This window comes from Pediculus humanus, genomic scaffold (assembly GCF_000006295.1).
Source record: "Pediculus humanus corporis 1103172108321 genomic scaffold, whole genome shotgun sequence".
NCBI lineage: Eukaryota > Metazoa > Arthropoda > Insecta > Psocodea > Pediculidae > Pediculus > Pediculus humanus.
In genome coordinates this window covers 68847-80452 of record NW_002987890.1, presented here as the reverse complement: position 1 = coordinate 80452, position 11606 = coordinate 68847, and the positions used below count along the sequence as shown (strand labels likewise).

At 28.8% G+C, this 11606-nt stretch overlaps 1 protein-coding gene across 1 annotated transcript; it reads right to left on the bottom strand.

Annotated features, from left to right (window-relative positions):
• Positions 1–6255: 6255 nt before the first annotated feature.
• Positions 6256–6615, bottom strand: Phum_PHUM612830 (uncharacterized protein; the record flags this gene model as incomplete). Its single annotated transcript, XM_002433035.1, has 2 exons — positions 6256–6271; positions 6377–6615. 2 exons carry the CDS (start codon positions 6613–6615, stop codon positions 6256–6258), a joined length of 255 nt encoding a protein of 84 aa, XP_002433080.1.
• Between the last annotated feature and the right edge of the window lie 4991 nt (positions 6616–11606).

Here is an 11606-nt window from a genome sequence, read left to right as displayed (position 1 = left end):
TTTTTTTTTATGAATTGATAAAAAAAAATTTCGAGTTTTTTTTTTTTTGTGTTCAGGCACACGTCTAAATCAGGTTTTTTTCGTTACTCTCATACATAAATTTCCACTTTGTATACACATTTATATATATTTTTAAATGATTACTTTTAACTGCTATGTTGGTGGCTCCTCAAAACAACAACAACAACAAATTTTACGGTCTATCACCCGAATCGTGTTTTTTTTTTTTAATTTAAACACTTATTTCTACACTAATATAAATTTTTATGAATGAAATCATTATTATTATTCTTTTAATTACCGAAAGATTAATCTTAAGGGCAGTGTTTGAAACCGATCACGGATGAAAAAAAAAATAAGAAAAAAAATTCTTAGTGAAGAAGTTTTATCACGTGGATACGGATTCGTTTTCCGATCTGCTACCACGTTCATTTTCCAAATTTTTAAATCCCCGAATTTTTAACATTAATTAAAATTTTGTCATCATAACGTCTTCTTTTCTTTTTACACAGGCGTGCCTTTTAAGATAACTCGTGGGTACTCAAAAAAAAAAAAACCACGCTTCTTCGGGATTTCCCTCTTCCCCCTCTCCTCCCCACCTCCCCCCGAAATAATTCACACGTCAAGTCTCTTTGTGTTTAGTGGTCCGCCGCAATGGTTGAAAAAAAAAAATTAGATATATATAAACCCTTATTAAAAATTATCTTTTGTTTTTTGTCGATGAACTAATACATTGAAGTAAAAATAAGAAGAAGAGGAGGAGGAGGTGGGGGATGGGGTGGGAGGTGGGAGAGGAAAAGAAGAGACGGGCGGAGGTGAAAGAGGTAGAAGAACTGATAGGCACAGATAGGTACAAAGACATCCTGTCATTATTATTTGTTGGATGGCGATGATGGAATTCTTTAATAACATAGGAAAATGATGGGAAGGAAGCTAAACATGGGTTCCCTAATAACAGAGTTTTAGGGTCCCCCTCCGTAATCTCTTGTCTTTGTGATTATTATTACAATATGCTATTTCAATTATAGGTCCTACGTACTACAGGTATTAACTTATTTCAATTCCATCTTTTTTTTTTTTTTCTTATATATTATTGATATGATGAGTCTTTGCTACGATTCAAGGTCACACTAAAATTTTTTTTTTTATTGGACTTACACGACCCGTTTTTATTTAAAAAAATTTTTTTTTTTTTTTTACCACCAAACAAATTCAAGTAATTTTATGTCTAGTATGAGTCAAACCGTTTTTTTTTTTTTTTGTAATAATAATTGTCTTCTTCACTCAAGGCTGAAAGAGGAGGGAAAGAAAGAACAACAACAACAACAACAAACAACAACAACCGTATAAAACATTTTGTGTTATTTGTTTCGATGACCACACTATAACACCATAATCATATCCCCCCCTGTTTTTTTTTTTCATTTTTAAATTTTCTTTAAAATTCATTATTATTTTGATAACACCATAGAGTATTTATCTTATTACTCTATGACGTAATCACGACTCATTGAAATTTTTTTCGAACGACAGCAGCAATTGAGCAAAAAAAAAATTTTTTTCTTTTTGTTTTCTTTTATATTTCAACGATTCGAATGTGACGTCACTTCTCTCATCAAAATCGAAACGTTCTAAGAAAACGACAAAAAATTCGAAACAAAAACAAATGATAATAATAATAATAATAATAATAAAGAAAACGGAGAGAATAAATGATAATTAGATAATATGACAACGTTTGAATTTAAGGAATCAGGATTAATCATGAGAAATCCAGGTGTCTTTGTGATTACTAATCGGAAAACCTGCTGATCTTTTCAATACCTAGATCATATTCCTCCAGCGTATGTATTGCAATACGACCTCTTTACGTTTTTTTTAGGCGCGTTTTTCTTTTTTTTTTTTCTCGTATTTTGGTTATAATAAATTAATTATTTATCACGGATTATTTGTTTTTTTTTTTTTTTTTCACTCGACTGAAAACGATTAAAAATCATTATTATTATTATTATTATTATTATTATTATTATTATTATTATTATCATTATTATTAACGGCGGTTAAACAAAAAAAATTTTTTTTCATACGAAGGTTCGACACGGTCTGGTAAAAAAAAAAAAAAAAAAAATTAATTTTATTTTCGGATGATTGTAAATAAAAGCGCAAAATCATGTCAGGTACATTTTTTTTTATTTGAAATGATGTAAAATCGAAACGGATAATAATAATAATAATAATAATAAAATTCAATTAATGGAGCATAAAATAATAATAATGATAATAGTATTAAATCAAAATCGAGTTCGATCATGATGTGATATAACCATTTTTAATTCGATCAAATCGATTTAAAAAAAAAAAAACCGAAAAAAAAAATTTTCCGCTTCTATTTTTTTTTGAATTAAAAAATTATTATTATTATTATTATTATTATTATTATTATTATTATTATTTTTTTTTTTTTTTTTTTTTTTTTAATAATGGCGACGGAGTATAAATTAAAAAAAAAAAAAAAATTATAATTTTGCTCTCGTTCGACATATCGGAAAACCTGAATTTCTCTCTCTCTTTCTCTTTCTTTCTTTCTTTAAACCCTCCCCCGTACCTGTTTTTTAATCAACTTTTTTTTCTACATCGTTTTTATTTACGAAAAAAAAAAAAACTCATTTAATTATTATTATTATTGAATTATCGTCGCGGTAATGAATATAAAAAAAAAAAAAATGTTGTACCTGGCGGTGTAAAAAGTAAAAAGTTAAAAAAAAAAAAAACGGGGAGCATTTTAAACAAGAGGATATACGTGGAGTCAACGACGAACAAACAAACGAACAAACAAACAAAAAAACTTTTTTGAATCCATTTCCGTTTTGTTTACGTTTAATTTATAATTTATTATAATAAGGAAAATTTTAATAAAAAGGAATGTGTCGGGGAAGAAAGATTAGAAAATTTTTTTTTTCTTTGAGGGTGGCGGAGGGGAGGAGAAAGGAGGGTAGGACAATTCGCAATTCCCGTTTCAAATTTTTTTTTGGTAAATAATATGACTAAATTTAAACAACAACCATCGGGAAAAAAAAAAAAAAATTTTCGAGAGTAAATCTTTTTAATAAGAAGAAATAGAAAAAGAGTAACGAGCATAACGAAATTTGAAGAATCGGGGCCACATGATGAAGATGATCCTCAGTGTGGCACCCCGTCGGGTATCATACATACATCCATACAAATTAACCCGTTTAGTACGTAGGTGCAATATGTTAAGATCAGTTATTTCAAATCTTTCATTTTTCATCCTCTCTCTCTCTCTCTCTATAAATGTTGTTTGAATCCGACTTATTTCCAGGGCCGCCATAAACTCAATTATTTAAACCTTCGAAATGACGTCAAAAAATATGGAAAATTTATACCTCCTGTCTAGGTTGACTAATGACCTGATTTGGGAAAATATTTTTTACGGATGAGAAAATATAAAACCCTGTGCCCCTTCCTCACCCCTTCCTTTCGGATGAGACTACGAGCAAGCAATTTGATTCCAATTGATTCCTTTCTTTCTCCACCTCCCCCCCATTACTCCCCTTCGAAAAAAACTGTTTTTACATGTGGGGGGGGATTCGAAACCGAAGAAGAAGAAGGACTTGGAATCCGGCGATTTCACGGTTCAACCCTTTCACCTGGCTGCTTTTTTTTTTTTTTAAATAGGAAGTTGTTCTCTCTTCCTTCTCTCCTGAATTTGTTCCGGTACCAACAACCCAGCGGGGAGTTCGCCAGATTCCACTCCTTTTGTTTACATGACCTTTCCATTAGACCGGATTATTTTTTTCTACTTCATTAATCCTTTTTATAAAATTTTTTTTTTTTTTTTAAATCGTTTCTTATACCTTAACCTTATTATATTACTTTCCTTCTTTCCCCTCCTTCCCCACCCGCTCCCGCTCTTCATTTTCTTCTTCGATATATCAGTAAAAAATTTTACTCGATTGAAATCACTTGTTGCGGTTTTTTCAACGTAATTTTTTCTTTTTTTTGACAAAAAAATTCGATTCTTTCAGGTTTTTTTTCTATAATGAAACTATAAGAAAATATTGGGGGTCTTTGCACCTAAAAAAACCACATTTTGAATCGTTTCAACTTTTTTTCCTTTTTTTTTTTTTTTGGAAATCCTCAACACCATCACCATCACACACAAATATTAAAATTTTTTTTTTTTTCACTCTTCCAAACCGAAAAAAAATATTTTTTTTACAAATTTAAATTTCCATCGCGTTTTAAATAATAATAATAATAATGATAATAATAATAAAATTTACTATGCAAAAATTAATTAAATTCACTCCCACCGTATTTTAACCCGAGGGTATATTTAATAAAAAAAAAAAAAAACGTCAATTTTTTAACTTTATAATAATTTTTTTTTTTTTTTTAAATAATAATTAATAGGTTTTTTTAGTGTTTGTTGTACCTTGTGCCTTGTTTGCCTATCCTTGACAAAACTCGGGGTAACTAACATCATGTTTTTCCAATAATTCAATGCTACGAATTTAATAACAACATTAAATAATCATACGAACTCCCCATTTTTTTTTTTTTATTTAAGTAAATTTTCATACCTTATTAAAATTATTAATTACGTCGTATTATTATAGAAAAAATGTAATGTTTATTACAGAATCGGGGAGGGAAGGGGGCGAGGGGGAAACGTGCGAGTGTGTGTTTTTATGAGTATTTGATTTGACAACCGCTTTTTATGTCAGCGTGATACCGCAACGACACCCAATTACAAAAACATTTAAATACCTTTTTTACCCTTTTTTTTTCAAAAAAATATTTTCTATCAATAATTTGCGAATAATAATAATAATAAGAATTATCATAAAGATGTTTAAAACGAGGTAATGATCCTAAACAAGAAAACGACGACGGTTTTTTTTCTTTTTTGTTCTCTCTTCCTCTCTCTCTCTCTATCTATCGTATTTAGTTTTTTAGGTATTAAAAGCCGACGTTTTAATATAACGGCTCAAACAATGCAAATTACAATAGTATAAAAAAAAATTTAGAATCATTCATGTAGAAGCATCACCTTCTGCGGTTCTCACCACTTGAAAAAAAAAAAAAAAAAAAAGAGGAAAAAGGGTTTTTTTTTTTGCAATGATTGATTCAAGTGATTTCAGGTGACGTTTTCTTAACATTAAGATGTTATGCTGTTTGTTGTGCCTTCTCTCTCTCTCTCTCTCTCTCTCTAAAAAAAAAGGATTCAATCGAAATCCGTGATGCTGTTACTGCTCATCCTTTTTTTTTTAAAAAATCAATTATTATTCTACCGAAAATTAATTTTTTTCGTTTTGTTTGAGTGACGGTTTTTTTTTCCTTCTCATAAATCAAATTTTATCATTTTTATCATAGAATAATTGATGGAAAAATGGGAAAAAAATATGGCGGTTAATTAATTAATTTACCGTTTTAAATAAATTCATTCATACGATTTCGGACTTTACTTAAAAAGTGTCTCACACAAGACAGATTCTATTAGTAATTTACAACAAACAAACAAACAAACAATATTTAATATATAGTTAGGTTTAAATAGAGACATACACACACATTCGGGTTTTCTCTCTCTTTTTTCTTTATAATGATTTTGTCAATATTTCTAATTGATTTTTTTTTTTTAACCACTTTAAACATTTTATTTCATTACAATCGATAAGTCAATATTTCTTTTGGTTTTTTTTTCGAATCCATATTTTTTTATATTTACTTAAATGTATTTTGAAATCGTCAACGACCACCATATTATTTGACCAACCGGTAACTACCGGAGTAGTAAGTTAATAATCCCGAAACCTTTTTTTTTAAATATTTATTTACCCGGAATAAAGTTTTTTTTTTTATTTTTAATCAACAAGAATAAAAATTTAAATAAATGGTTTTTAAATTTTAAATTTAAAAAATTTACGCGCCAAAATAGTATTTTTTGTTGTTGTTCCTGAAATCCACCTGTCAATTGAAATACAATTAACTGGAATTACCTTGAAGTTATATTAAAAACAATTTAAAATTTAATAATCGGTTTGTAATTATTATTATTATTATTATCATTATCATTATTATTATTAAATCCCAAAAACGAAGATTTTACTAAAAAATGTGGCCATTTATCCGATTATGGTACTCGATGGAGTATAAATTATTAACAACTAAATTAATTCATTAAATTATTATTATTAACCAGTTGCGGGTATTTTACTATTATTATTATTATTATGTTTTGGCGACCCTAAAGGCAAAACGATTTCATTCACCCGCGAATGAATGTTAAAAAGGTTTTATTTCGGGGGAAGGGGGGAGGAGGAAAGGGGGGAAAAAAATTTGTTCGGCTTACCTGTAATAAGAAAATCCCTGGGGAACGTGAAGGTCCATAGGCATGGCGGAATGATGATGAGCCGCTCCTGGATGTGGATACCCGTGATCGGGTTGCATCATGGTTCCGCCGCCTACAGCCGCCGCCGCTGCCGCCGCGGCGCTGTGATGATGGCCTAACATAGCGGCGGCCCATGGCGACGAAGCAAAACCTCCTGGATGATCCAGTTCGAAACTTCTATCGACTACGCCGCAGTGCATCAAAATTTAAAGTTTTCGCTAAGACAAAAATTAAAAAAAGAAAAAAAAACAAAACAACAACAACAACGATAACGACGACTCTTTCTCGATCGAATTTTATTATTACATATTTTTACCGACAGCAACACAGTACCGGTTGTTGCGCATGCTCGTTCACGTTTATTGCACCTGTTGATTATTTAACATTATTTATTTGTATATGAGAAACAACACTAAATTAAACACTCAAACACACTGAAGAAAGACAACTTTCACAAAAGATACGAAAATGTTTTTTTTTTCTTTACGATCAACAAAAACCACTTGATTTAAATTAATAGATAATAATAATAATAAAACAATAAAAGAAAAACGCGGACACTTTTTTTGTTTCTTATTTAGTAAAATTCATTCAAATACTTTTCAATTTTTTTTTGTTTTTGTTGATAAAAAAAACTCGCGAGGAGAACCACGTTCAACATGGATGAAGTCACAACACGCTATCTTAAAGCGCCTTCGTTTGGCGATCGAATGACGTTGGGAAGGGCAACTGCCGAGGCAACACCAGCAGTGGGCGGAGACTAATGACGTCAAAAATTATTTGCTCCGCCCTAAAACACACTACGCATATTGTTGCTAATTGAAAAAAGGCACAACTTGCGTAGTAAAATACATTAACTTATGTCATTTTAACTCTGAATTGTAATTTTTGTCCAATATGGATTTTCTTTAACAAAACTATGCTGGTTGCTGGAGTTTCCGTATTTTTGACAGGTGACAGAAAAGGAACGATTCCAGAATAACAATAAGGAGGTTTGCTATCGTTAAAACCAGCACCAATTTGAAAAAAATTTTTTTTTTTTTCGTAAAAAAACTACTAAATAATAATACATAAATTGTTAATAAAAAACTAATTTTAAATAAATTTAACAAAATTTGTTGTTAACAAAAAAAAAAAAAAAGAAAATCAATGTTGATAATAATCTCTTAATGGTAAAATTATTATTATACCCTTGAAAGTGTTGTAATAAAAACACATAAATTACGTCAAAAATTATAAATCAAATTTTATGCGACAGCAAATAAAATCGATAGTTTAAAAAAAAACGGTATAAAATTAGGTCAGAAATTTTTTTTTGGAGAAAAAAAAAAAACTATGATGAAATTGTGTGCTTCATCCAGAACAACCAGCCGACAGCACGTCCGAAACGTTTTCGAGACGTTTTTTCGAGTCAAGGTCTTTTGCGTGCTTCCATGGAATATTTAACCATTTACTACTTATTTTCAACCGTCTGGAAGAAGATCGAAAAAACGTCCGATATCGTTTTATAATTATTTTTCCATAAATAATAAATGAAATGAATAAAAACGGCGTTGAAAGGCGGCCATTTTGTTTTGTACATATGGCCGACATATTATTTGTTTAAAAAAAAAATTATCCAAAATTAATTTTCTTCTTTAACATTTTTTCTTTTTTTCATTGTTCTCCAGCATTTCTTTCTTCTTCTTCTTAAAAACATATTCTACAATATTAATAATAATAATTTTTTTATAAATAAATAGATTCCAACATAGAAAAATTTTTTAAAAAATTATTATCTGTCAATGAAAAAAAAGAAAAAAAATTTAAATTTTTTCTGGCGTAACGGTGACAAATTTATTATTATTATTATTATTGTTGCTAATGATGTTTCAAAAATAATAAAAGGGCTTCTGCTACTGCTCTGCAAAATTCCTTGTTAAGTTTTTCTTAATATTTCACGGTATAAGATCATGAAAAGAAAAAAAAATCGAAAATCATAAAATACCTGTTATTAATCAAAAAAAAAAAAAAAAGGTGAAGAAAAGGCGTTTTTCGACTTGTTGGGGTAAAAAAGGGGAAAACAATTTGTCAAACGGGGATGATGATGATGATAATGATGATCTAGAACGTTCGTTCTCACTGCATAATGAGGGTTTAATTTTTGTAAAATTATTTCTGGGTTAATGACTTAAATCAATCTTCTTTTTTTTACGCTCATGTTCCTGCCGCTCCTGTTCCTGCTCTTGTTCCTGCTCCTGCTCCTGAACATTTCGAATCCCTTTTTTTTGACAATTTTTTCCTTTTTGTTTACGTTTGAATCCAACGCGAACTTTCATAATTAACAACAATCAATCGATCGATAATTTTATTTTTAATTATTCGTCACGATTTTTTTGTTTAAACATAATCTTTTTTAAAATATAATAATACTCATCACTTCCTGTAAACAAAAACAAAAGATTTATTATTAGATGAGTATCTAATGGTACCAGAGAATGACGAATGGTACCAACTAAAAATTTCTCATTCATAAGATTTTTTTCAGATCTCACAAAAGGTTTGTTCGTAAACCTTCTTGTCACACATGAGAAACAAAATAAATTTAAAAATCCTGTCGCTTAATTTACTGACTCCCCGGACTCTCTCTCACTCTTTCTCTCTCTCTCTCACACACGGATTTTTATTATTAAAATTTAAAAAAAATGTTTTCTCTCACCTCATGTAACGGTTTTTTTCGGTAAAAAGGATCCACAACAGATGATAATCTATTTTTGTTTTGAAAACTCAATTACCGCCTTTTTTTCCCCGGATTTATAAAATTTAATTTGCATGAGTTTTTTTTTATTTTTTCCAGGTATGTCCCCCTCCCCTTCTCCCCCCCCCCCGAACTTATTGTTAAACATAAAATTTAATTTTTTTTTCTTTTACCGCCGATCGTAAAAATTAATAACATAATAATTTCTATCTCTCTCTCTCTCTCTCTCTCTCTCTCTCTCATCGTTTTATTTATTTATATATAAATGCGTTGAATTGTTGAGAATGAATTTTTTTTTTTTATTACGTGTTTTTTTTTTATTTCACCGTATTATTATTATTATTATTATCATTATTATTATTATCGTATCAAACAAGAAGAAAATTGTAATTCTGCGTAAGTATAAGAACAAAATTACCATATTGTCATTTTATGATCGAGTCGGTGATAAATCTCTGTTAAAAAAAAAAAAAAAGTATTAAAATGCAAGAGAGCACCTTCCGACATTGTCCTTTCTTAATCAATGACCAACGGAAATGGAAGCCACTCCCGAAGATGATGATGATGATGATGATGATGATGAAATGGAGGTCTTGAACAGACGTACAGGTATGAATATGAATCAGTGGCAAGCAGAACCGTAAATTGCTAAAACAAAAAAAAAAATGAAAATAAATAAAACTATATTTTGGATACTACGAATCGTTTTATTTTTTCCATTCCATGAGGGAAAGGCGTACCAACATTAAAAATAATAAAAATGGAAGATTCCCATGTTATAATTATTATTATTATTTTTCCATTTATCCGGTTTCCATTTAATATTTTTCTCGTATTAAATACCGATTTGACCCAGCTTTCTCTTAACTTCCTTTCTATTTTCTCTCTCTCTCTCTCTCTCACACACACACACACGGAATCATTTGAAAATTATTAATAATAATAATAATAATACGTGAAATTATTTTTTTTTTTTAATTCGAATTGTAAAAATGATGACGATGACGATGACGACGGGTGGTAAAAATATTTTTCTAGATTTTTCCGTTATGACTAACACGATTTAAATTGATTTTTTTCTTTTTTTTTGGGGGGGCGTTAATGATAATGATAATAATAATAAGAAATACGTGTTTTATCAACGAGGGGCTTCGTTATCAAAAATAAATACAAACGAGAAATAAGAATATGCATGATAAAAATTTTTTGTTTCGGTGTAAATTTTTTTTTTTTTTTAGTTAAATTTTAACTGATTTGTTATTAAATTATTATAAACAAAAGAAACAACAACAACAATTTATAACACGATTAACAGTTAAACAAAAAAAAAAAATTAAGGGGGGAAAAATTAGTAAAAGTCCATTTTGAAAAATTTAAAGTTGTTGTTGTCGTTGTAATTAATCCGATGGTTTTTTTTTTTGTAAACGTTGGTAATAACGATTTATACCAACGTATTAATAATGATAATAATATTTTTTTGTCGTCGTGGAAATAGTAATTCGCCACTGATCAACCAACGTTAAACGTTTTTATCATTTCTGGCGCGTATCAACACAAGAAAATGTTTTTTGTAAAAATGTCACATCCGCCCCCTTCTTCGTTCATTGAAACGTGTTCGTCACGTTCTGCTTACATAATTCACTCAGTCCTCCTTTGGTTCACCTCACGAGTTTATAGCCAAAAAGGAAAAAAAAAAAAATCTTTTGCTGAAAAAAAAAAAAAAAAAACGTTTCTTAAAATAATGATATATATACTTAAAAATACGTTATGAGAAAAAAAAAACAAAAACAAGAAACATTGTTTTTATATATATATATATTACCGCGTTGTAATGTTTGTTTCGAAACAACAACTATTATCATTATTATTTCTTCTTTCTTCTGTCGAGAAATAAAAAAAAAAAAAAAAAGTAAATACGATTCATAATTATTCAAAGGTTCATTCATGATTTTTTTTTTTTTTTTTTTTACCGGTTGCATACAAACGACCAATTATTTTAAAAATAATAATAATTTTTTTTTGTTTGTTTGTTTGTTTGTAAACATTAAATTTATATACGACAAATAATATTTATGCTTAATCTCGTGATGGGTTAAAAAACAAACGAATCGAAAGGAGAAAAAATTCAATTCCTGACCAATTCGCCATTAAATGAATTTTTATTTTATTTTTATTATTACCGTTTGTTATTTGAATTCGTATCCGTAAAAAATAATAAGAGAGCTGTTGTAAAATTATTTTTAATTATTAATTTTTAACCGGAAATAACAAATAAATAAATAAATAAAAATTAATTGATAATTTAAATAAAAAAAAAAAAATTTCAGTGGATTAATTGACGTTTATGAAAAAAGAAAAAAAATACTAAAACGTGATTGGTTGATTATCGTTACGTATTTTCATAGTTATAAAAACATCCGCTAGGGGTGTTGTGCTCAGTTGTTTTTTTATTTT